This window comes from Drosophila novamexicana, unplaced genomic scaffold (genome assembly GCF_003285875.2).
Source record: "Drosophila novamexicana strain 15010-1031.04,08,12 unplaced genomic scaffold, DnovRS2.1 tig00000193-arrow-pilon, whole genome shotgun sequence".
Taxonomy (NCBI): domain Eukaryota; kingdom Metazoa; phylum Arthropoda; class Insecta; order Diptera; family Drosophilidae; genus Drosophila; species Drosophila novamexicana.
In genome coordinates, this window is record NW_020824787.1 from 9787972 (window position 1) to 9813872 (window position 25901).

General features: G+C 39.8%; 4 protein-coding genes across 5 annotated transcripts; 1 reads left to right on the top strand and 3 right to left on the bottom strand.

The window, feature by feature from the left end:
• Positions 1-1858: 1858 nt before the first annotated feature.
• On the top strand, positions 1859-5278 carry LOC115759355 (protein spaetzle 4). Its single transcript, XM_030700277.1, has 3 exons — positions 1859-1900; positions 3443-4671; positions 4746-5278. Exons 1-3 carry the CDS (start codon positions 1859-1861, stop codon positions 5215-5217), a joined length of 1743 nt encoding a protein of 580 aa, XP_030556137.1. The 3' UTR covers positions 5218-5278.
• Positions 5279-5673: 395 nt separating this feature from the next.
• Positions 5674-14873, bottom strand: LOC115758536 (disks large homolog 5). 2 transcript variants are annotated; one of them, XM_030699230.1, is made up of 10 exons: positions 14629-14873; positions 13238-13345; positions 9185-13171; positions 8675-9049; positions 8147-8401; positions 7866-8085; positions 7513-7751; positions 7223-7452; positions 6947-7163; positions 5674-6537 (listed from the first exon to the last, which is right to left on the bottom strand). In XM_030699230.1, the coding sequence occupies exons 2-10, from the start codon at positions 13290-13292 to the stop codon at positions 6434-6436; spliced, it is 5682 nt and encodes a 1893-aa protein (XP_030555090.1). In that variant the 5' UTR covers positions 13293-13345; positions 14629-14873; the 3' UTR covers positions 5674-6433. The 2 variants fall into 2 exon arrangements, with proteins under 2 accessions (XP_030555090.1, XP_030555089.1); XM_030699229.1 differs by having other exon boundaries at positions 14600-14873.
• A 799-nt stretch (positions 14874-15672) lies between these two features.
• On the bottom strand, positions 15673-22653 carry LOC115758509 (short stature homeobox protein 2). Its single transcript, XM_030699200.1, has 5 exons — positions 22239-22653; positions 20284-20597; positions 19419-19476; positions 15951-16249; positions 15673-15892 (listed from the first exon to the last, which is right to left on the bottom strand). The coding sequence occupies exons 1-5, from the start codon at positions 22651-22653 to the stop codon at positions 15716-15718; spliced, it is 1263 nt and encodes a 420-aa protein (XP_030555060.1). The 3' UTR covers positions 15673-15715.
• A 1425-nt stretch (positions 22654-24078) lies between these two features.
• Positions 24079-25521, bottom strand: LOC115758511 (MOB kinase activator-like 3). The gene is made up of 6 exons (XM_030699203.1): positions 25413-25521; positions 25109-25259; positions 24910-25033; positions 24748-24851; positions 24446-24561; positions 24079-24360 (listed from the first exon to the last, which is right to left on the bottom strand). The coding sequence occupies exons 1-6, from the start codon at positions 25452-25454 to the stop codon at positions 24235-24237; spliced, it is 663 nt and encodes a 220-aa protein (XP_030555063.1). The 5' UTR covers positions 25455-25521; the 3' UTR covers positions 24079-24234.
• Positions 25522-25901: the final 380 nt, after the last annotated feature.

The following is a 25901-nucleotide window of genomic DNA, read 5'->3' on the forward strand; positions in this document are numbered from 1 at the left end:
TTTGTTAATACGTGTAGGGTATAGAAAGCGTTTTCGCTTGCGTCGCGGCTTGGCAGTCTTTCTGGCTCTGTCTTAAGTTGGGTTCCGATTTTACGGGCGCGCAGTGGGGTCGGCGCTGTCGACGCTGCTGTCGCTATTTGCCGACTCCGCGTGCGGTGGCTCTTGTGCGCCGCAGCGCTCGACGCAGTTGCAAACGTGAGTGCGAAGCGTGTAAACGTGATTTCATTTTGGGCCTCGCCGTTGGGAACGCTCTTCTGGTTTATGTGCGCCTGTTGATCTACCGAGACAGACAGCTGAGCAGAACTGCAGAAATCAACTCTATTTGCGTATACACAGTGTGCATAAATGAAAATTACTTTATTAATTATTATGAATATTACGAGCTGCAGTTATGTAAACACAAATCTCAAGCCAAAACAAAACCTATATCCAAAACACGCTGGCTAATAACCTGTGACCCACGCTGGCGATAGAGCCAAATCGGTAACCCATCAGGCTACGGCCCAAAAAAAAACGAAACAAAACAAAACAAGTGAAACAGTGCAAAATCCCTTTATGAAATTTATGTAAGCCACTTTTGGCATTGATTGTGTGCGAGTGCCAAACAAAGTGAAAGTAAACAATGGATCTTGCTAAAATGGATAGAGGATTGCAAGTAACAAAACTAATAACGGTAAATTACCACAAGCGTGTCAACTGGCCCAGCCTCACATAATATGTGTTAATTTGTTGGGCCTTGGGCGGACCTAAGATTTAGGTCCGTTCAAAATATATATTGATATCAGTCGAATCGGATATTTTAGAATTTACCTATGTGTCAGGACTTTTCTTATCGATAAGCGTTTGTTTAGCTCCTACAGGTCGTTATATATTCCATTTTGGAACTTAAGAGACGGATGAAGCAAATTCATTCAAAGCCAAATTTCACCTACAACTAAAATAGTTAGCGTGTTTTTATATGTATGTACAAATACATATATATTTTAATGAATTATGTCTTCATTACTGGAGTATCGAACCAGCATGACGAAAACCTATTCTGCGGCTGGTGTTGTTGTATTACCGGTTGCGAGATATATAAATACAAAAAAAAATAAAATTTCACTTTCTTCGAACGTTGTTGGCTTGCAGCGATTTCTTAATTTGACGCCATTTGACTCTTGGGACGTCGTATGAATTTAAATGTGTCGGAAAAAAGTGGTATACTTTGTTGCCAAATTAGAATACCAGCTGTGTGTGGATTTGGGCTTCTTTTCCGGCGAGCTAGATAAGTGAAAACACATTAACAATTAGCAACAATATTTATTATCACACACACAAATGAAATATGGCTAACATATTTGCATGAGGCTGCATTGAAGTTCTTCGCCTGGGCCTTTCTTTTTCTAAGCTTCGAGTAAGTTTCACCAGCGCCTGATGCTGCCAGCCGTTGGTCTCTGGCAATGGCAATTAGCAGGCACAGAAACGGCAATAACCGAAACCAAATTTGGTTAAATGTAACATCAACTTCATTTGCAGTAGTCAGTAGTTGTAGTAGGCTTCTGAATTGATAAATAATTCATTCTGCAGTATACGCAGCGGGACCTGGGCAGATCTGTCTGCGGGCAACTGTCGACTGCACTGTGCGAGTATTTAGGAAATGAAGACATAAACGGCAATCGTCTTCTAACTTCTTGTCAGCTGGCCGGGCTGTTGGCGGTCAGCGGGCACCTGGTGGGCTGGTGGGCAGAGGCTGCTTTTGGTGGAGTCTTCTTAGAAAGTCTCAATCCTAATCGCACTGACACATTAAAGCGCTGCGATCTAACAGCATCGTCGCGACATGGACTGACAAATGTCTTCCTCAATGCCAGTTGACTTAATGGCCCGTTTAGCGCTCTCGTGGCGGATTGGCGGATTGTCGGTTTGTCGGTTTGGCGGATTGGCGGATTGGACATATTGATTTGTTAGAGGAGCATGCTGACAGCCGCCTGGCGTGACTGTTGCTCCAATTTTCATTTGGCGTTTTTTTTTTTTCTATGCCTAACAGGCTACCAAGAAATATGACTCGTTCCCGTCACTCGCGCTTGTCGTTGCATGATATTCTATTTAATCGTCTTGATAAATGTATCATCTGCACATACATATATGAACGTAGGTAAATATGTTCTCATACAAATCGCCTTAAATGCAGCGAAAGCATTTTTGCTTTCCATTTCAGATTGTGTGCTCTGACCTAATTCGATTCCGTACACAAAATTAGTTTCAAAGCAGGTTTGTTTCTCAAGACATTTTTATGGTCTCGTCCTCAAATTTGAGATTCACTTTTACTAGCTGGCAAATCACACTGAATGCTTCTAATAATTGAACGAATATTTATCTAAAGAGAGTTACATATAATTATTTGCGAATTTCTTGCATAAGTCAATAAGTTAAATATGCGATGAAGTCACAAAATTTCACATACAAAGATCCACAATGGGACACACAGCATTACTTAACCAGCCGCCGAAAGCAAGTTAGTTTCTTGGACGGACGGACAGACGGACGGACGGACAGCCATATATATTTGTGGGAGCAGAGCACTTTCTTTTCAATTCTGTGGAGAGCACGCAATAGTGGTGATTCATTCAAACTTTGAAAATCTCATGCGAGCTAATGTGATAACTAAATGGATATGGATTTTGAGTTCCAAAAAGCAAACCTGTTTTAAAAGAGACGGGAAAAGCGCAACAGTACAACAGTACAAAATTCGGATTTGAGCTGTTTAGCATGTGCTCCTGTTCCGTCGATTGTGCAACAGAAAGGGAAAGTTGAAAGGGACCATACAATCAGTTGACGAAAAGGCTTACCATGCCGCAATTTACTTTTACTCGGCTAACCTCTCTCTTTTATAATTGCTCTCTCCACTTCACTTTTCTAACGCTCGCCGTTAGCCACTCAGCGCTAGAGAGCCTAGTCCCACTATAAATCAAGGTAATTGCGACCATTCTCTATAGCTCTCCGCATGTAAATGCACATCGATCAACTATATGACTTGTGCAGTTGGCACTGCGTGAAAGTAAAATTTGATGAGATATAGCGTGAAGATACGAGAGAGGGGCGGAAGCTCGTTTGGGCCTTCCCGCTTTTGGGTTTTGCCTCGTCACGTCGTCAACGTATTGTTTACCCGAGTGAGAGCCGGCCGCGTTTGTCAGTTAAGTGCACACAAGACTGAAGAGTTCATCAGTTGTATACCGATTGTTCATATTGCAGCTATATGAGATTGCTTACGATATTTGAAAAACTAAGGTTTTCTCAATATACCAAAATGACTTTTGAAAGCATAACTCTCAGTTCAAATTCGTATAGGAGTTTTCCTTGCTGTTGATCAGCTCGCAATTTCTATGGACATCAATAGATTATTATCTATTCGATAAACACGCTTTTAGTATTAATCACGTTTTTGCTTCGTTTTCAATTGTAGTGGGATTTTTTTTTTTTGGTTCTGCTCGTAACAACAGTCGCCCAGTCTGATAGTACCTCCAGCTTCGGGTTCGACTCGGCCAATTCGTGCAGCCCGAACGGTAAAATATCTAGGCGTGGGCGGGCCCAGATGCTTGCGGCTATACCATGCGACCTGGCCAAGCAGCCCTTCTGCCACCTGCCAGGATCTATTTATCCCTGGCACGCCGTACGCCGGTTTGTGCACGAGAATCAGGGCCTGATGAAGCGCATGTATGGAGACGTACGGCACATTTCCATCCTACGCGATGAGATTCAAAACGAAGAGGTGGCCGATATGGACAGCATGGATGATGCAACACAGCGCTATTCCAAGACGCCTCGTGGCGCCAAGTATATGTTGCATGGCAGGGAGAGCAATCGGGATGAATTTGGCAACTACAAGAGCAACGACGTGCTCATGGAGCCGCATTTTCGACCAGTATCCACAGCCAGCACAACAACTACACCAACGACAACCGCAGCGCCAACGTTATCGACTGCACCCACGCCTAGTTCCTCCAACTCGAAGACATCGAGTGCCCCGACAGAAGTTGTATTTGTACATCCGGATGGTGAGCAGCCAAGTCTAGACTCGAACAGCGTTTACGATGTGATGAACACTACGGCAGCAACAGGTACAGCAGAACGCCCACAAGGAACGGCCATAGACGGCGCAGATGACAAAATAAATACCATTGACAAACCACAGCTGGAACTTGTGCAGGAAGTAGACGAGGGCCTACGCAATCTGAGCATCGCTTCTGTTCCGGTGACGCCTGCAACAAGCACAACAGCTGCATCTCAGCTCAGCGCAGCGGTACCCATTCGCAAGCAAAGTCCCAACGAGAGTGACACGTCGAAAATGTCTGCAGGAGCAGCATCCGATAAGGCAACACAAACAAACACGACGCCAACTTCAATAGCACCTCTACCAAAGCTCAGCAACAACAGCACCACGACGGCCGCCTTGGTCCCACGCAGAAATGTGACCAAGACGATATTGGGAACTACAACACCCGTCAGCTTTGCCTCGCTCTTCTCGCCTACACTCGCGGCGTTTACTTCTGACAAACAGCGGAAGCCGCTTACAGCCAGCAGCACAGCCGCGCCTACTAGCTCTACGAAATCTGGACTATTGCGGGAAGGACAGCTTTTCCAGGATGCCATGAAGCAGGAACCGATGGCGGTCAGCAGTAATATGCGGGGAGTGTAAGTGCCTGTTACTCAGGATTACATCGACACACGGCTGGTGCCACTCTTTATTAACTTTCTCTCTTATGCAGCAATGCTTGTCCTGTGAAGGACGAAGTGGTTGCCCCATTCTGGGCGAATAACACGCGTGGCGAAGTACTGGCTCTGCTTAACTTGTACCCCTTTGAGCAGTACGTGCACTGGGAGAAATGCACACACGAGTTCAAGCAGATGTTCTGCCGCGACGGCTGTCGTTGCGAGCAGCAGTACCGGCTCCATCGTCTGCTGGCCTACGACCCTCACAACGAGTGCCGCGGCATCTTCTCCGACTGGTTTCGCTTCCCCTCCAGCTGTATATGCAAGTGCTATAATATACCACTGGACTTTCGTGCAACGTCGCGCAGTCCGCGCTCCGAGAACAGCTTTAATGCACCACAGTCGTTGCCTCAGTCGTATCTAGATGCCATTGAGGTGGCCGAGACGGAGGTGCAGCGGGCTATCTACGAGCATGCTACCGATCAATGGTATCGGCCACGCGATGAGTTTGATTTCTTCGAGGGTTAGTTATGAAAACTCGAAAAATTGCAACCCTATCAGAAGAATGCTTTGGACTAGTCCCTCTAATGTACAGAAAACTAAGTGTGAAACCCCCAATCTAACCAAAAAATATGAAGATAGAAGTTTTCCATAAGACTTAACGTTTTAAGTTTCTTCTATCTTGATATTCTCAAACAGTTTAACGGTTGATTAGCATAATTCGACGGCTATCAACTATAATTAAGTAAAGCAAGCCATTGTGTTATTGTACATATAGATCAACACATTGTCTTTCCTAGCGAACATTTACAGAGCATTCCTAAACACGACAGTGACACGACACTGCGTTTAATAGTATTGCTTCTTTGGATAATTTTTGTTATTTTTACATGACGGACGTGTGGCCATACTATTTAAAAAAACATATTTTGAGCTGTAAATAATAAAATACAAAAACAAAAACAGAATAACAATTTTGAAAAAATATTTATTGCAAAAATATATACGCGTAATAACATTCTTACGTATGTAAGTATATTTTATATAAAATAGATTATAGTGTATTTAATACGTTCATATTTTACCTTTCTGTTAGATTTATTTAAATTTTGTAGCATTTATTTATTGCTAAAGGCATTTTATGTATCAGTTTTTACATTTACTTTTTTAATAATACCGTAATAGTAATAGCATGTTGTCATTATCCACTTTGTTCATAGAATAAAGACTTTAAGTCTGCATTATCATAACTAATTTTATACTTTCGCTTTTCTTTTTATAAAAGGCACTTTTTTAAATGTATTTGTAATTTAAAGAATTACTCAAATATTGCCCCAAAACTATTTGAATCAAGTAAACTATAATAGTCAAATTGATATGAATGCAAAATTTTTACTGCAACAAAATTTAATTTAAAATGCAGATTAAGAATTTAAGCAATAAAACAGAATTGCTTGATTTAACAAAACTCGAAATATTACTTGAACATTTTGAAAATCCTCGACCAGACAAACAACTACTTTCCCACAGTATTAAAATATTATATAAATTAAATCAGACATGGAACAAACATACTAGATACTGCGCCCTATATCCAAACAAAATAAGTGCAAATTGTGTTTAGCATAACGACTATACGTTACGCGTACTGAATATAATAACTGTACACAAATACTTGTGAAGTTTCTGCAAACTAATAGAATCTAAAAAAAAACATCGCATCTCATTTATTAGTTTGATTGTGCTAGCCATTTGTAACAGGCACCCAGAGAAGTTTGTCCTGCTCCTTATCAACAGCATCCTTGATCTGTGTGCACATATGCTTGATGCTGACTCCAGGAATAACGGCTATATAAATACAAAACAAGTTAATAACATTGAGTTATAGATATTTAAAAAGAAAGTAAAATAACTTCTTCAATCACCTAGTGTGTTCAATACTGTGCTCACAAAATTCTGCTAACCAAATGCAGTTTGATCAAACAGATCTTGGCACTTTCACTCTTACCACACGGATATTGAAAGGCAATTCGAATTTACCTCGACTTCATTTGGCATATTTTGAGCTTGAGTTTGATTTCTTGCAGATACTAAAGGGTTTTCAGTAAACTTTCAATATCCAAATCGTTGGCATTAATATGTAAGCCCAGTTAAGTGTAATATAAATTTGAGTGTAGTAAAGCAAGCCAAAAACGCACATCAGGTTATTGCAGAAGTTCACAGTGTAGTAGGGCAAAGTTCAAGAGCAATTACTCACCGGATATGTACTGCTTATAGTCGAACTCCAATTTTAGTGCGCGCTCGTACATCTCCTTAGCTGCTTTAGCTGATATTTTGTCGGTGCCAAAGTCGCGTATATCGCGAATTTGCTTGGCCGACTTAAATCGAAGCAACAGTACAATCGGATAGATTTGCAAACGCTGCAGACGCTCCACGGCTGAGATCGATACATCTAGGATGCAGTGCCGCCGATCCTGCATGACATTAGAATGTGTCAAAAACTTGAAGGATGGTTATTTGACTAGATACTCACAATCTTGCACGCATTGCTAATGGCCTCTACGGTGGTACATTCGAATTTGTTTCCACGCCGACGATAATCCACGAATATATTCTCCTTGAGGCCCTCCTCCATGGCTTCCTGTGAGCAGTCCATGGTCGTTACTTCGCACAACTTAAACAAATTGGAAAAATCGATTTTTAAACGATCTATCAAGCACTCTGACAGCGGTCCAATGATTAGTACTGGTCGACGTATTGGGGCTGTGGGGAAAAAAATACGATTGGTTATGTAAACAAACAATTTGAACAATATTGACTCACAGTCCAGAAGCTCCACCCGCTGATAGCTCAAGACCCCACCATCATCGTTTAGAATGCCCGAATCGGGAAAGAAACTAAGCTGTGTATTGCTAAAACTTGCTATCTCCGTTGAATCGCGTGAAGAGCTACGCTGGTTTTTCTTGCGGCGAAAAAATGAACGGCGGGCTGAAGTGCTGCCGCGTCGCGCAGTGCCTGTATCACAGTCCACTACCTCGCCCGAACGCAGCTCCTCTTCCACCCTGCAAAACAAGAGTGAAAGTATTTTTTTTGAGAAAATGAAATAAATACAACATAATACATACATCCTAGACAACCATCGGTCTATAACTAGGTTGTACTAATACAATACCTACTTCATTTGACTTGGAATGACGCCGCATTCCTTCCGATGTCCCATTGCATCTAATTTCCAAGCGCGCCACAGTCCAAACGTGCCATTAAACACCGTGTTATCCACGTAAAGCACCTCGTCTTTGACGAAACGCAAGTCCTCCTCATTTAATTCCCCAATGCGATCAAACCCCACGCGTATATAGAACGAATCACCCGGTTTATCCTTGATTTGCTTAAGAGCTTAAAAAAAAGGATCACAAAAATAAAATCGAAATAATTTACCAGTATAAATGCCACTCACTTTGTAATTTGTTTTGCACTAGCATAGTTACAGTGTCGGTCAGCTTGGAGATCTCATTTGCAGCCTGTTCGGCGGTAACTCCGCTTAAATCGACGCCATTGTACTCCAGTATGAGGTCACCCTTACGTATGCCAGCGTGATCTGATGGTGAGCCGGGCGCAACGTCGTGCACATAGATTCCCACCTTATTACCTCCAAACAGTTTGATACCCAGATTCTTTGACTTATCCATGTGAAGAGTTACAAAACGCAAAGCTGCAAAATATTTGAGAATAAAAATGTGTTGAAAATAACTTATGGTATAAGAATAACTTATTTAGTGTGTTGTTCACTGTTTCAGTATATACAGCATGTTGTATTCAATAACTGTTGACCTTTTCGGATTTCTTATTCAGAGATTTCAAAAATATCTAATTATAAAAACTACACCTCGGCAATAAGAAATCTATGACTTAGATTAAAGTAAGCTTAAGTCTTTCCCGTGTGGAACCCACTTAATTTTATTAACATTCCGTTCGTGGAACTTACCCTCGGCAGCCAGCGATGGCGGAGCTGCGGGCAGTGTGAGCTTGGTGTCGTCATCGTAAACGGTTGAGGTAGCCGACGCGGTTGTAGTGGTCGTTGTGGCCGCCGATGAAGGTATATCCTGGCTACTGCTTATGTCCGATTGATTTTCCAAGCTGTCTGTAAAGCTCTGATCCTTAATCGATTGATGAGAGAGTGGCGCACGTGTGACAGATACCGTGGACGGAAGTAAAGTCAGCGGCTGCTGCATTGGCAACGTTGTTTGTACACTGCGAGCCGGAGGTCGCGGGGAATTTCGGGGGGTTGGCGAGCCTGAATGATTAAGGGGAGATTCTGGTTCCAGGTTGTGTATGCCCTCGTAATCAGTTGAGTGAAACTCTGAAAGAAAAGTTAGTTGAAAAGAAGATTCCTTTAAGTTAAAAGCCACAATATTTCCCCATAAAAAAAAAACAACTACAAAATTGACTATACGCAACCCCCATTGTACCATATACTATTGGTATATCTACTTACTCTCTGGATTGTACTGCACCAGCATTGTAAAGGAATCGCCGCACTGGCGCAGCACATTTGCCGCTATTTCGTTAGTAGCTGCACGCATATTGATGCCGCAGACTTCCAAGAGTTGATCGCCCACCTGGAGACCGGCACGCATTGCGGTACTCTTGTCGGCAACTGTGGACACAAAAATACCGCCGCCATTGTTGTTGCACTGTATTGTAATGCCGAGCGACTTGTCGCGCTTATCGATCGTGACTCTTCTAAGGTCTCCAGGGCATAGAAAATCCGTGGCAACATTGACGCTGCGCTTGCCACTTCCACTTGGCCCGCCATGACTAAGTACCTCCACATGCACCTGCGGCATGGGCGAGCCTCTTCCGCTGCCTCCTCCGCCGCCGCCGCCATTTATGCTATTTACATTCGCGGAGTAGTTTGTGTGGAGCGCAGAGCTCATCACCGAGACCGGCAAAGCGGTGTGACCGGAATTGCTGCTTGCACCATAGTGATGGTCAATGGAACCAGAGCTGTTCTTGACCAAGCTGCTGCTATTCTGTCTGTTGCTGGCCACGCTGGGATTCGACGGAATACGCAGACGTTGGTTGTCTTTCTTCCGCGGAAAGGTGCCGCCTTCATAAATGATGCCATTCCCAGGCCCAGCCACGCCAGCAAGGCTGTAAGGATAGTGCTGCGTCTGTTGTTGGCTATAGTCGATATATGCCGGGTGCTGCATGTGCTGATGCGAATGTGGAAGCTGCTGTGAGTGCTGACCTGGCGCAAACTCCAGCTCAGATGGTATGCCAATGGTACTGCTGTTGCTATTACTTTCTAGATGGGCCGGTAGCGAGGCCTGCGGCGTTGTCGCCATACTTGGCGGTGGCGGTGAGGGTAACGTCAGAGGACTGGAACGTCGCATGTAACGGAGTCCATGACTGCTGGGCGGAAAACTGGGAAAGAGTTGTGTGTGCCGATTGCCGACTGTAGTCATGTGCGCCTGATGAGGCGGCAAATAATTGTGCCCGCCTGTGACCAGGATGCCTGACCCAACGCTCTCGCTATCGCTGGGATATTTTGGAACATGTTTTGGTGGCATTGGCGGTACATTACGTTTACGATACACATTACATTCACTAATGGGTGGACTCTTTGCCGACAGCATGGACTCTATAGAGTTTTGTGACTTAAGCGATATAATATCCACTGGGCCGCCCGAACTAGATCCAGCTGATCCGCTGCCGCCGGAAACACGCGGCGGAGGATGCAGTGGCATAAAGACGGCGTTCACTTTAGGCAATGGCAGCGGCGGCGCTGGCTGCTGAAACATATCAAACATTTGCTGCTTGCGGGATGGAAATTCACCAGCTGCTACTGCTGGCACGACCTGCTGCTGTGCCTGCTGGCCGCTGGTTTTGGGCTGATAAAAATCACCTCCGCTGGGTGGTATATTCAGAGAAAAACGATGTGGATTGTGTAAACGGGTAGATCGTTCCTGTCCATGCAACTTCACGCGTGCATTGGCGCCCATTAGCGGTGCGGGTCGCTGCATCTGCTGCTTGTCCTCCGGCAACGTAACCACGCCTCCATATAGCGAATGTCGCGGATAAGTGACGCCCACGTTGCCAGGCTGAAAGAGTGTGGATGCCACCACATTGCCAACTGGGTTAGAATTGCGATTGGGATGCGTTTTGATTGTACCGCCATTAACGTTGCGCGGCTTGGACAGCTGCGGTGGCAACGGTGGCGGCGGAAGCTCCTGAAGCTGCAATTGTGGCTTCGACTCAACCTGATCTACGACATCATCATCTTTATCCACGTTGATGGGCCCAGCAGTAAAGAGTGACATAAGCGCGCGCTTTTTCTCACCACCTCGTTGGACAATAGTGCCTGTTGGATTATCGTGTGAGATGTTGGTGCGGGGCCAGGTACCCATGCTTTTCGCCTCTTTTTCGCCCTTTTTTCCGCGCTTGTGGCGTTTGAAGAGATTCTCTTTGCTCTTCTCTGAGCTATTTTCGCTGAGCACTGAATCTAAAGCCGCAATGGCCACATCGTGCTCCTGCTCAAAGCTATCATCGGCAGTACCCGGTTTACTGAATTTCAGTTTACGGAGAAAGTCTGCAAATTTGGACGGATGCTTTGCGGCACTGCTGCTACCACTAGCAACACCGCTGCTACTATTTAACTGTTGCATGGAGTCAATGGAGCTATCGGTCTGCGCTGATGAGCTCGTCATGCGACAATGCGTATCGGACTGTTGCTCCGGCACATACTTTAAAGCAAATATGTTGACAGTGTCAGTGTTAAGCAACTGCATCACCTCATCAATAGACTGCAACGAATCCATTGATTTATTGTTTATACTCAGCACGCGGTCCCCCACATCCAGCTCCGGCTCGTAGAAAGCCAGCGAGTTGGGCTCTATTTTGGCTATAAAAACGCCCATGTCTAGCTGCAATCCGATAGAATCACGACCGTTCGTTTTAAGCTGCACAGCGTACGAGTGCCTTTTGCTGTGACGAGTGCGTGCTACGAGCAGCAGACATCGTGGTGCACATGCGCGTATTTCGTCTAGAACCATGCGTTTCGATACGCCCTGGCATTCCAAATTATTTACCTTGCATATTACATCGTTAATTTTGAGCTTGCCAAACGCAGAGGAACTATTGGTGACACCACAAACCAGCTGACGCTTGTTACTATCGTCTAGTATTATGCCCAGATCTGAGTCATGGTAGTTGCACAATTCGATTTCCAGCAGATCTTCGCCGCTTTCAAAGCTGCTTAAGCGAAAGCTGCGGCGTGAGGCGCTATCGAAAGGCATCGCTGTTGTCGTTTGACTCTCAAGCTGCTCCTTGAGTGCATCAATTTTCTTTTGTGCCTCATCTTTTTGCTTTTTAATTTTTTCACTGTCGCGTATGGCCATTAACAAATCGGATATCGCCTTGTCGCGCTCCTTGCGCAAATTATCACAGAGCGTCTTTACTGAGTCACGCTCCTGTACGATTTTCTCACGTTGTGAGATTGCCCAGTCGCGCACACGTTTTGCCTCTTCGGTATCCTGCATTGCGCGCTCAACTTCAGACTGAGCCTTGTCAAGGCTCTTACGTAACTTTTCCAACTCCTCTTTATCATTATTGAACTCCTTAGACCAGCTGCTCTCCCGCGACTTTAGTAGATCACGCTTCTTATGCTCTGCATTTGCTAACTGCAAGGACTTTAATTCGTTCTTGTATACAAGCTCATCCTTTTTAAGACGATCGATTTCCTTGTTGGCTAGCGCCAGATCATCAGACATCTTTTGATGCTCTTGCAGCACGTTGTCTTTCTCGGAAAGAAGCTGGTTTAGCTCTTCGGTCAATGAAACAACATGCTTTGTCTCCTTGGACAGTAGAACTTTAAGAGTTTGATTCTCATCGCCGCGTTCGCGATAAAAGTTGCGCTCCTTTTCCAGCTCAATGTATGATTTCTTGTATTTCTCCCGCTCCATAGCTATCAAATTGCGCTCCTTTTTCATTTCCGCCAACTTCTCGCTGCTATTGCAGCTGCCATCGCATGGCGTTTGCAACTTACTATAGTAAAAGGCGTTGCTACTGGTTGTTGACTGTTGTGGAGCTGAAGCATTTCCATTGTTCTGGTTCTGACTCTCAAGCAACATCAATTTGTGTTTTAGGCGTGCACTCTCAGCCACAATGTCCGTAAACTTATTGCGATCAGCCATGTAGTGCTCTTGATAAAGATTCAATTGCGTGGCCAATTCATCACAACGCCGCTCCGAGCTCGAATGCTGGTGCCGCAGCGTGCTCAGCTCCAGCATCGCTGATTCATACTGTGACTGTAGTAGTTCGTATTTCTTAACATTGCCACCAACTCCCCCAACGCCTCCTACACTGCTGACAACCTTGGTAGGTCCATTATTGTTGGCCATATTAGCGGCTGTTGTGCTTCCACTCGAGTTGGAAGGCGGTCGCAGTGTGTTATCATAGCCCACATATTCAGAACTTTCTTCTGCAACAATGAAAGGATTAAGATACTCCCTGTCGCATTGACTCCGACTTAAGCTTTACTACTCACCCTCTTGACTGCTCGTGCTGGTCAACGAAAGGTCACCAGATGCCATTTTCGCCATCACAACATCTTAATCACCTTACTCAATATACAATAAGTAGATATATGGTTTAGCTAAAAGACAAGATTTTGCAAATGTTAGACTCTGCACACAATTTAACAATTGCATAAAGCTAAGAATAGGTGGTCTAAAAGTGATATAAATATTTTAAAAATATACGGACACTGACAGAGCTTGAAAACATACATTTAACTACGTGTATTTACAAACCCAACTTTAATCAATATTTTATATATGTTAAGCTTTAATATTAAAAGCTTCGTTTAAAATGTAGTGTGGCTAGCTCATTTAAACTTCGATATATGGCCAAAACCATGAAATCGATCAGGAATCAGGAAAAGAGAAGAATATTTTCCAATAATAGGAGAATCCACGTTCAAAATTTTAAGTATCTAGCTCTTATAGTCTCCAAGATCGACGCGTTTATACAAACGGACGTATGAACAATATAACTAGATCGACTCTGCTGTTGATGTTGATCAAGAACATGTATATATACTTGGAAAAGCCTGAGACGTAAAATTGTACAAAACCGTTGAACTCTCTTTAACCACTTTCGATGTGTTTGTTCATGGCACAAAAAAAAAGAAACCGAAACAAATATGAAGAGGGAGTGAAAACGGGACTAGAGCAGCAAAGCTTAAAACTAGCCATAGTTTGTCTAGCTTTTGAGGGGCTAATGACTTCACTAACGCTTGCTGCTGCTGTTGCACAAATTGAATGCGCAACTGCGTATCTTGTAAGTAAGCAAAAGGTAATAGAGCACCGACAGTAGCTAAACTAAAAGAATTAATTGAGTCAGCCAAGCAGAAAGTGTAAATTAAACGCAGTACGTGCATTTCCAATCAACAAAAATAAAGTTGACGTATAAAGAAAATACAAAAAAATAGATAGAGCAGGAGTTGGGCCAACATCAAGAAATTATGCTATTTGGAGTAAACGTTATTGAAGAAAAGAAAGAAGATGTATGTGTATATCTCAATGTATGTATGCATGTATGTATACTCGTATTAATGCACATACATGTTGGAATACGCACAGACACAAACGCAACACATGAATGAAATGAGCAAGCAACGACTACACCCCAATTTCAGCCCCTGCGCTTCATCTGACGTTGAGGATGCGAATGCGCAACTGGCAACAACGACATTTACTTTTTATATTATTAATAATTAATATATGTGTAGATTAAGTCAAGCAACTGAACAGGATATAAAAAGCATAAAGGTCAAACTTCACAGCGTTAACATTTTTTAAATGCATACACACATTAGTTGTGTAAATTATCCCAAGAAATAACTTACAAATCACAAAAACGAACAAAAAAAACAACCTTCAAAGTCTAGACAGTGCAAACGTCACTTCTTTATTTTCACTCTATGTATGTTCGTTTCATACTTTAGATGGAGATCGGATCTTGGCTGCCAATGGGATGGCTTGTTAGCTCGAATCTTAGCACTTTGCCTTCATCGTAATTTTCATTTATTAACATGCTGACATTGCGTTTGTAATATAACTTGTTATTTTATTTTAAATTATCTAGTTATATTTCAATGAAAAGAAATAACAAATAAAAATAAAATATTTTCGTTGTGAAAGTTAGAGTGCGACCGTATCCTCCGAATCTGAAATACTAATTTACGGTTAGCGTAGCAAAATACTGCATCTGAAAAATACTACACACTTCAGCCGTGTTTCAAATAGGTCAGGGGAATCAGAAAAAAAGGTTATACAAAATATAATCGGTTTAGTATGGTAAATCAAATATGAATATATAAAATATATCATTAATTTATAATGATTATAATTGTTACGTCTCTGTGTAACTTATGATTTGATTTTGTATGATTAATATTTAATTTTTGAACTTGCGCAACAATTTATCCATTTGTTTCTTTTGAGCTTACAATATGTAATCCTGCCATATTTACGATGCGCAAAATTGATTAATAATTGAAACTTAATTTTGTTTCTTGTCAATCTCGTTTAATGTTAACAGAGTGCTCCTCATCGTAGAATTTTTAACATAACAGAAGACTGTTTTAGACTTTCTGTTATCGATAGCGAGTTCATATAACTGTCGTTTTGGTATTTTTCTTCTACTAAAATGTGTGTATTTTCGTGGCATTTTTTTTTTGATTTGGCTCCAGACTCTAGACAGTCTGAATTATGAAATAGTCTAATTATGAAATATGTTTTGTCACACCGAATTGAAAAACTGCATACATACAAAAACTTAAGCAAAACTTAAAAAACAAGACAACTAATATTTATTTATTGAAACAAATCGATAGTAAACATCTGGTAATAGTATGGTAAATGTAATTATTGTAATTGTTTCAATATCAATAAAATAGTAGATTGCTTAAAATAGACAACTCTAGACTAGTCTTACTCTAATTTAGTTCGTAAAGTATGTACTAAATAACTATATCTGCTTCAAGGCCCAACGACTCGGAGTGTTTCTTAGCTTTCATTCGTAAATCCGCTATGCTGGAATTCTTGTGCGCGGCGGCAAACGCGGCCAAATGAAGCGGATACTGCGGCAATGCGAAAAGTCCAGTGGGTCTGCTTCTATTACTTATTGCCGCCGCATACTGAAACAACCAAAGTACATAAGTAACCCAATTCACAAATTATGCTTTATGCATCTACCTGGTGTGCAGCAGCAGATAAAATTGCTGGATCGAAGGCGGAAAATGCTGCTGCTGCTGCAACGCTGCCTGAAAAGTGCTCAGCTGCGGCTGTCACAACAGCCGCTGGCGAGGGAGCCCGATTATTTACAATGCTGACGGCGCTTTTCCCGGATTGATGCTGCACAGAGCTTAAAGCGTTAGTTGATGGCATAATAGACGTATTTGTATTGCGGATTGTAGCCAAGTTTACATAAGGCGCCACTCGGCAAGGTTCGAGAGGCGTTGACACCGGCGGGCTTCGGCTACTTAGTAATATACCTGCAATATTCAACATATTTTGCATGAATCAAACAAAGAATGAAGTACATACCAAAGTACGTAAAACTTTTAATTTCCATAAATATGCACTCTTATCAAAACATTTAATTTATCATGTACTCATCTTTTTAACCCTACAATCCAATTGGATAAGCGTATGATGTTTTTGTACAAAAATATGTATCAGGTACATATCGATCTAGTCATGTCCGTCTGTATGAACGCTTCGCTCTCAGAAATTATCCATTTGCATGTTTAGTACACAGTACACAGTACACACATATGCTCTTATCGTTTATAAAGGTCAAGTTAAGATCTGATAGCTATAGCGAATGTGTTACGTGTCTTCGGGGTCTTAAATACTCAGCACAACCTTTTTGTATCATTTATTTAAGCATAAGCCATCTTATCCAGAACTGCCCTTAACTAATAGTAGAACTTACTCTTGAGAAAGTATGATTCTATGTGTAAATAATTTACATAGGCACACACCTAAATGCAAGTACATAAATACAAATGAACATCCCAATTTGGCAAATCGGTACAAAAACTCGTGACAAGTAATTGAATTCATTTTCTAATTTATTGCCATGAAAACACCCTCGAGTTGAGGGCTTGATACTCTCGCTCTTACTGCCGCAATTTGCTGGTGCACCCCCATCTCTGGACCAAGGCCAGACGGACACATATCAAAATGACACTCAAGGGACCACAAGGCCAAGACCAGGTTAGCTTCGTCATTTATGCAGTGTTTTGCTTTTAGGGCTATTTTATTTTCGTGGCGATAAAAAGTCTGAGAATTGATATAAGCCCATAAAACGATACCTTACTCTGTATGAAAAAGGTGGTTTTTTCTTTTTTTATTCGAATTTTAATTTGATTACTTTGTTTTTGCTGCTGCGGCCATAGACTGTTTTCTGCCCCCTAAGAACATTTTATTCAACAATTTATGTATGTACAGCCATATGTACTTTAGTTAACCTCGGTTATTGAATCATTGAAATATGGCACAACATAACACAATTTCTTTATCGATTCGACATAAGAACCTTTCTTGTTGTTGGAAAAACATAGTTATCAAATATGATACATAAATCAAATAGAATATAAACGTAGTATACAGCAAAGCCAAAGTAGTGCAATTTACTATACCCTTTTTCTACATATATAAACCTATTCGTCCTAACTATTTGACTAACTGAATAATGATCAAAACCCAGAAGCTGAAGTTTTTTCTAAGAACGCTTAGACGGGGTCTTGTGAAATTCCACCCGCTGTTGTGGAAAAATCGCGGAAAGGGTTGTATGAAGCTTTTTTGTTTGCCGTAATTTTCAAAGATCTTTGCTAAATTTGATTTATGAGGTGTCTCACTTCTCAGAAAATTCATTATAGGGTATAAATAGAGATCAAAGATATAGGAGCACTTCGTATTCAAATTAACTTCCAAGCATTTTTAAGAAAACTCATTGGGGGCGTGTTTCACACTTTTTGCAGAATACGAGCTTCTTCTCTGAAAAATGCGATTCCATGATTTTTGTGACGAAGTGTTCAGTTTTGTCAAAATTGCTTGAAACTTATCTTCAAAGCCCTCAAACTTATAGGAACTTAATGTGCTTCAACGATTTCGGTAATTCCGCCCACAACTGTGGAAATTAAGCGGAAAATTAGCTATTTTTTTTTTACCACCGTATCGGCCTCAAACTCATTTTCAAAGATCTTTGTGATAATTTATTTGATGTTTTTCGCGAAATCCACCGCTTTAGCATTAAAAATTCCAACGTTTGGTTCTTAAAACGATAGACCCTAAATATATTTTCAAACAGATTAGTATTTTCACGCCAGGGAACTGGGTGAAAAAGTTAAATCTAAAATGTAGAGCACCAAACTTGCCACGGGCAAGGCCGGGCAATACCCGCTCGTTATACGTATGCACATGTACAAATAAATTGTGTCTGTGGCATGACAACACACAACTGAGTCCCCGTCGTGCTATGTAATCAAGTCATAAAGTCATATTTAACAAATTCGTGCAACAAAGCCAGCTGGGTGCAAAGGGGAGGTAAGTGGAGAGAGAACAAGGCCACATCGATGTTACAGCAATCATTAATTACATATTCACAAATGCATAAATATAATATATATATATACTACTTATATATATACCAAGAAGTAAGGACTTTAAGAGCCCACTCTCCGAGATTGAAAATTGTTGAAATTGTTATTTCAATTTCATCTGTACTATTCCTTTTTCTTTAATTTCATTTGCACCCTTGCTAATGCCATCCTAAGCCACAATCCTTCTGTCGCTATATACAACATGGAGATTATTTTAATTTATGTAAATTTAAAAGAACATGGCAATTAGTTAAGTAAATGTTGAAAGTTTACAGCTTAACTGTAATGCCACAGTTGTCCTAATGTCTCTGGCGTCTGTATTTAACCAACTGTTTAACACAATATGTCATGGTTTCACAGTTTATTTAAATGTATCATCATTAATACATCAAGATCTCACCCAACCATCCTCTACTCTGATTGCTTCGTGTTCATTCATCAACGCCCCAGCTTCGCCGATAACATTTTTATTTTCCACTTTTACGGCTGGAATATTTAATTTGATTAAGTTGGCAATGATTTGTGTCGCTGTCACGCTGCACACAGTATATCCGAAGGGGAATTCACGGGAAAATCACGGCAGATGCGAATTTCAAAACAGCGATAATTTTAATTTTAACATCATACAATGTTTCTGAATCGTTACCCATTGGCGTTTACATTATAAAAGAGCAATTCGCTGCCTTCGAAGCCACGCTGAGTGCGAATTTGTCAAAAGCAAATTTTAGCGACGGCTAAAGACCTCGAGCCATATTTTCAATGATTTTTTTAGGAATAACTGGTCATTTTTAAATTCGGGTAAGCTTAAAAGTTATTCAAGTTTTTCCCAACATAAATTATACAAAAATATATTGTTTATATTGGCAGGGACTTTTTCCTGAAAAACTTGAATAACTTTTAAACTTACACAAATTTTCAGTCGTGATAATATAACAATGCAATATTTTTGATTAAAAAGGTATAATATACAACCTTAGATTTCCCAAAACATATTCGAATTTCTTCAAGATAATTTCTTAAACAATAGAACACGATAATCAACTCGTTTACTTACCTTTATGCATTTGATTTTCATGTTTTCGACATTTGGCTCTTCTGTTTTGAAACCAAACCTAAAAATATTTAAAAGAAAGGGTAGCCTTTTAAAAAAACTTCATACTTATTTCAATTGCTAATTATAAGAATGTGTTGATCCGAATTTACATCGGCGTAGATAGTTGAAAAGCGATTACTTTCTGTTGTCTAAGAGTTTAGAGATAATATTGCTTAATACCCCCAGGGATCACTTAAAGTAGCAAAGACAGAAAACGCGACTAAAAAAAACGTATTTAAGCTGATAAACCGACGGTCTTTTTTACCATCTGAGATGATAATAATCTTAGGAACCATTATCCCAACAACGATAGCCACATGACATTTGACAAGCCATATCCAAAGTTTATAGAACTAAGTGTTAGCATTGCTCATATCCATTAGTTAGAATAAATTTATTGTAAGTATGTATGTGTAAGGGAATTGTAATTTATTGCACTTGTAAGAACCAGTACGTTGTTCATACATTACCACAGAGCGGTCCATTAAGAGTCGCCCTGATTGAGCATTTAAGTTGTAATCGGCCCCCTGTTGTTTCTACAACTTTCTTACTTGGGCATAATTGTAACGAAGGGCGGCGTAAACCACTTAACACCCCATATCTCTTGGTAAGCTGGTGGTTGGAAAGCCAAATTTGTTGCAGGACTTCACTTAAAATCGGCAAAAGTAAATCTTGACTGTCCCCAGCTACTATTATAATTAATACAAATTGAATTTTGATTTGTGCTCTTATATCGATCTAACTGTTTGATTTGTTACTTTATCTACTTACCACTCCGTAATTTGATTGAAGTTATGATAGTTTTTTTTAGTATGTAAATATTCACCTGCACTCGTGCTTCACTGAGTCCCAATCGCTGGCTTAGTTCCTCTCGCATAAAGGCATCTGGGTAGTGGGTCTCTTCGAAAAGTCTTTCTAGTTCGTTGAGCTGCTCAAGCGTAAAGTTGGTTCGTGATCGTCGCTGTTTACTACTAAGTCCTGAAGGTTCTAATCGTGCTACATTTTCCCCTATTGTTGTTTGTGGTTCCGGAGATAAAGATTTTTCAGAAGGGACCACCTTGTGCAATGATATTTCTGGAGAATTACTATCATTTGAACTTTCGTTTAGGTTTATTGTAATTGTTGCAGAAGTTTTCATTTCTGTAAAGTTTTTATAATAAATCATAAAGAAAAATGTTTAGTTTATATTGGAATCTTAGGAATCAACGTAAAGTGCCGACGTTCTCATCGGTACTCTGAAATGATACTCGTTCACAGATGTTAAAAAAATATATTGGTTTTGTGCAACGTCCGTCTTACTTTCCGCCCGCCCGTATGAACGCAATTTGTTTAATCTTATTGAAATTTGTGATATCGTAAAATTATATTGCTACGCCCATTTTGGAATTTTCAAAGTGACCTATTCTTAAATAAAACCTATGGTTAGCTCCTCTAAAGTTCGGTTCAAAATGTTTTGCATTTGCCCACACTGACATATTGAGAAAAATATAAGGTAGGTATCTCACAGTTGTAAGGGCAACGATCCAAAAATCTCCATGAGCGCCGTGTATATGTGTATGTATGTGTGATTTTCTGTATGCTTCTTTATATATGTATATACATTCCGAATTTATTGTTTGATCTCTAATTAGGTCGAAAACAATTTTTCGTAATTGTGTTTGGCGGATAAATTTTGGAGTCACTGGGTGGAATAGCTTCAATATCGTCAAAAAATTGCTATAATACTAAAAGGCACACAGCAAGGCGGACAATTACAAATCAAAATATTTTCCGTTTTCTGCGCAGAGTATGATTAAACAAACAGACGGACGAATATATAGATCAGCTCGGCTGCTGACTTTTGATGAAATCCTCTGAAGATCTGAAGAAAAAACTAGCCCCCAATAGGGGCGGGCAAACCACGAAAAATAGATAAACTGCCCGAAATTGGAAAGAAGGCCCGCTCTGATCCCCTCTGATGATCAAGCCCAACATATTGTGGTCACATTCCTGCCCCGACAAACTGCAAAAATCTTTATCTTATAGACACAGCTTAAAATCACTGCTTTGGGTCTACAATCGAAGATCTTTTAGTTTGTATTGCATGCGCCTATATCGTTCAAAATAATTGTTTATATTTACTTAGCGAAGTTTCGATATCATAAACTTTCATATCCGTTATGCTCCTGCTACTGGTTTTACAATCTGGCTCTTGGCATGTTGATCTCAGGTCGCCATTGCTTTTCGGATTACTGTTAACTGGTTTTAATACACAGGTGTTGGTATCATCGGAACCAGCAGTGGGCTTTTCACATTTATCACCTGAAATTACGAAAGCCGAAAAGACATTACAAGAAAATAAGAAAACAGCTTAGAATGTTGCAGTGTAGGAATATATAGGCCGTCTCCAGGCCCGAGAAACTCACAATACTTTTGTAATTACATTCATACATTCTACTACTAAATGAATATATGTGTTGAATGATCATTTATCCCTAAGATTCTGATTTTCGCCTTTCAATCAGCTGCTCGATGAATTTAAATCTTTATAAGAACCTATTGCCCTTACAATACGTGTATTTACTCACGAAAAATGATGAACATAATCTATCTATAAATTAGCATGCATACACTTCAAAGTTATGAGAGAACTCGAAGGTATCTCCAATGTAGCTGTCTTACTTTACGCAATATTCTTTATTCACACACCTCTTTTTTATCGAACATATCTTCAGACACACACTATAAACTTGTTAATTGGAGTGTTTGCGTTAATGAGTAAATTAACTTATGTTTTGTTACCTTCCGAATGTGCGTCGGACACCAATAGATCAGAAATTAGCCAGTTTTTGGGCTTAGGAGCAGGATCAGTCTTACATAAATGTTCATTATTGGAGATAGTTGAAATTGATTGCTGCTGTAGCGAACGAAGTTTAACTAATGATATCGGTTTTGGTAGGATCGATTTATCTTCAGAGCTGCTTTCTTCCGCAACAGAAACATCGGTTATATCAATATCCATGGATTCGTCCTCATTGGTGCAATTATCGACGGAAATTCTTCCCAATCTATTTGTATTGACCAATATAGACTTTGTTGTTGCGTCGGCTAGTTTATGAACACGAGCACTTGTCATTGAGTTAAACAAATGATTAACCCGATTATGAGTTAAATTAAATTCAAACGATTTGTTTACAAACTGTGCTAATTGCTCCATTTTTGCAAGCAAACCGATTTAGGCGATATTATGGATTCTTTAATATTGAAAACTTCACAGCACTGTTACTCCGATACATAGTTGCTCTTACAAAATAAAACGGTCGACTACTTAGCATGAAACGCCAATAGCATTACAGGTCCTTTTCCAAACCAAATAAAAACTAACACAGAGATGAGTCTGTGCTCATTTCAGAAAAATTCTATGCCGCTCTTGTCTGCTGCGCATGCCATTCAGCTCAGCTTCATGCAATCACATTGCTTTTTTATGAGAAAGATACATCACTCGGAGAGAAGACACATGCTTAAATCAACAACCGTGATGCAAAATATGTATTGCAATTGGCACATACTTAAACATATAGTTAATGGTGCAATTAATTCCACATATTAACCTTCTGATTGATTCCTACATATATAACTTTTCAACTCCAAGGTTTTTTGGTTATTATTAACAACATATTTACACTACAATTGGGCAAATGTATTCACTCTAAACAGAAAGCTTTCCTCATTTGAGTCAATAGTAATAATACTTAATACAAGTTTTTCATTAAATTAAATAAACATAATATTATATAATTAAAATACTTAATGTAATAGCATAAGCTGTTCCCCAATTGCTCGCTCCTTGGGGTTCGCTCTTTTGGACTATCAAAACAACCCCTAAAAACAGTAGTCACGGCTCGTAGAACAAGGTGTCGCCCTGCCTACTTCTTTTCAATTTATTCTCATTGGTCTTTACGGGCTGGTTGTTCTTGTAAAGTGGTTGTAGGTTGTTAGCTCAACCCTACTTTACTGTTATTGGTTATAGCCGCTTTATGCTGTATACACATTAAGAGTGTATAAAACACCTAATAATTTTCCGTGCAATCGCCTATGTGGGTGGAGTTTCATATTCGTTGTTTGCAGTTTATTTCTCATTTGATAGATATGCTTAAATATCCCAAATTATTTATTATTCGCCTGGGTATTTAAGAATCAAATTTAAGTTTTGATTCACATTGGACAAGTTTCACTTTTCGTGTCGATTATAAGCGCTAAGGTGAGTCACAAGAAAGCTCAGAGCACATTAAATTGAGTGACAGTAACGACCATCGCCTTCAAAGTAGAAAAGAACTTGAGCTTAACATGTCACGCCATTGTTGTTGTCAAAATTGGTGCCATCATTTTAATATTTCATATTAAAGTGCTGCTCCTCATTAGTCATTTCTTATTCCTTCATATATGGGTGGAACGAACTCTACAAGCAAAACCAATATTTGTTTAAATAGAAGCAGCTTTCAATGCTCGTCCACCATCAGCTATACCTGTACAAGCTTCACTTTTTACAATTCAGCCAATAAAAAACAACTTTTGTAACCTTAGTTAAGTGGCTTCTACATTTTTGCAAACTCATTTAAAGAATAAATTGTTCTTCAAAACACTGTGAATCGGTTTAATGGTGAGATTTTGGACATCACAGACTTATAGCTAACTTACAATCATATATCAAATTAAAGTATATGAAAATCAACATAAAATTATGACTTGGATTTTAAAAGTTATAAAATCTAGAATTATCTTTATGCTTGAAAAATGATTATTCTTTGTCTTTACAAATTCTCGAAGTCATTTCGTGAAGTGGCTCTAATTCCTTGGCAGATATCAGTTCAAATTCTTGCACAAAATAATAAAAATGCTTATAACAAGCATTTACGTGCGCTTCCTGCAATAAAACACGAACAAAATATGTATTAATATTTGGAATATTTGGTTCTCATATATTGTTTTTGGCTATGAAGACTACTTACCGCACCAATAGTTACAATTCTATCAAAATGATGAATATAGACATGTACAAAGACCCGAAATAATCTTGTTAAAATTTTTCGGCAGAGTGACACAAACGTTTTGGGGAAAGGAACATCTGAAATCAAGCATACAGATAACATATAATCAGTTGATAATAAACAAGAGCAAACATGTTATATCAAAAAACTTAAAAAGGGGCCCAGCGATTAAACAATTCAGAAGGGTGCCCTAAGAATACATTCTTTAGAACGTTTTTTAATTTTGAATTATTTGGTTCATATTATGTTAGAGAAGTTCGTACCAGTGGAAACGGGAAATACTGCTTCATTGTTAATTTGTGTTTCAATCCAGTCCATGAGAAGCTCAATATATTTCTGTGCAGGAAGCGCAGTGGGTTTCTTGTACCTATAATTCGATGGCGCAAATAATTTACACTATAATAACGCATTGCACGACTACTTACATATCTCCATCTGCCCATAAATACTCATATCGGGAGCCTCCAGACATTGTTGGACAAGTTGTTTCATTGCAGTATTCAGATACGGTGCCATATATGAGATTGATGCGATTGAAAAAGTCAACAACTATATATATACCGATAAATTATATCAAACATTAATTGACTATATACATATATGTATATGATGGAAGGTACCCACCGTGCACTGCTAACCAGTCATTCATATTCTCGCCTTCCGGCAATCGCACAACTTGCCGTAAATTGATACCAGATTGCAAACTAGCCTGGGCCTGTTTGTGAAGCGAATATCGAATAGTACCAGCGGTAAACCTCTTTTTGGGCCTAAAAGTCTATAAATAAATAAATATGAGTATGTTTTACGCATAGGTTCTATTTTTCATTGTAAAAACACAAATGTCAATATGCATGCAGTTGTTAAAGTATTTACGATCAATACTCTAGCTCTTGGTTTCACATTGACAGCAAATAGAAGTTGGACATACCTTTCCCTTTTGAAAAAAGTCCAAAAACCCATTAAGGGCCATTTTCTGTCGCGTTTTTTTAATATTTATATATTGTTTAAGAAATATTAATATTCCCAACAAAACATATGTGAACACAGTGTGACCAGCTATAGAAATTTAAAAATACCAAAATGTTTTGCCTAAAACAAAAATTGTGTGTTAGATATTTCGCTAACATTTTGAATAAATACTTACTGACCGAACACTCATTATTTTCTTTAATAAAATCGGATTTTATTTCTTTTTCGAATTGAAAAATAATGTTATAGAAATTGAATCAAACAAGTATCAGAGCCTTAACAGTGGCGTTGGACACTTATCGATATTAAATTTCTATCAAACAAACATCAGAGCCTTAACAGTAGCATCACTAACCAAACGATGCATTGTATGGTTAGGGGTAGCATTGGACACTTATCGATAATAAATTTTAATATGTGATAATTTTATCTAGCTGACCGCTATTTT

What these genes read in the sequence shown, in the direction of transcription:
- LOC115759355 (XM_030700277.1), top strand. Translation starts at nt 1,859, where the DNA reads ATGGCCCGTTTAGCGCTCTCGTGGCGGATTGGCGGATTGTCG. An exon ending in GGCGGATTGGCGGATTGTCG is followed by an intron (nt 1,901 to 3,442) that starts GTTTGTCGGTTT and finishes TTTCAATTGTAG; the next exon opens with TGGGATTTTTTTTTTTTGGT. An exon ending in AGCAGTAATATGCGGGGAGT is followed by an intron (nt 4,672 to 4,745) that starts GTAAGTGCCTGT and finishes TCTCTTATGCAG; the next exon opens with CAATGCTTGTCCTGTGAAGG.
- LOC115758536 (XM_030699230.1), bottom strand. Translation starts at nt 13,292, where the DNA reads ATGGCGAAAATGGCATCTGGTGACCTTTCGTTGACCAGCACGAGCAGT. An exon ending in GTCATTCCAAGTCAAATGAA is followed by an intron (nt 7,752 to 7,865) that starts GTAGGTATTGTA and finishes CTTGTTTTGCAG; the next exon opens with GGTGGAAGAGGAGCTGCGTT. An exon ending in CTATAAGCAGTACATATCCG is followed by an intron (nt 6,538 to 6,946) that starts GTGAGTAATTGC and finishes GTATTTATATAG; the next exon opens with CCGTTATTCCTGGAGTCAGC.
- LOC115758509 (XM_030699200.1), bottom strand. Translation starts at nt 22,653, where the DNA reads ATGGAGCAATTAGCACAGTTTGTAAACAAATCGTTTGAATTTAATTTA. An exon ending in TCAGTGAAGCACGAGTGCAG is followed by an intron (nt 19,477 to 20,283) that starts GTGAATATTTAC and finishes AAATATTTTTAG; the next exon opens with GTTTGGTTTCAAAACAGAAG. An exon ending in TGAAAATCAAATGCATAAAG is followed by an intron (nt 16,250 to 19,418) that starts GTAAGTAAACGA and finishes TGAATATTGCAG; the next exon opens with GTATATTACTAAGTAGCCGA.
- LOC115758511 (XM_030699203.1), bottom strand. Translation starts at nt 25,454, where the DNA reads ATGGCCCTTAATGGGTTTTTGGACTTTTTTCAAAAGGGAAAG. An exon ending in ACTTTTTTCAAAAGGGAAAG is followed by an intron (nt 25,260 to 25,412) that starts GTATGTCCAACT and finishes ATTTATTTATAG; the next exon opens with ACTTTTAGGCCCAAAAAGAG. An exon ending in GAATTGTAACTATTGGTGCG is followed by an intron (nt 24,361 to 24,445) that starts GTAAGTAGTCTT and finishes GTTTTATTGCAG; the next exon opens with GAAGCGCACGTAAATGCTTG.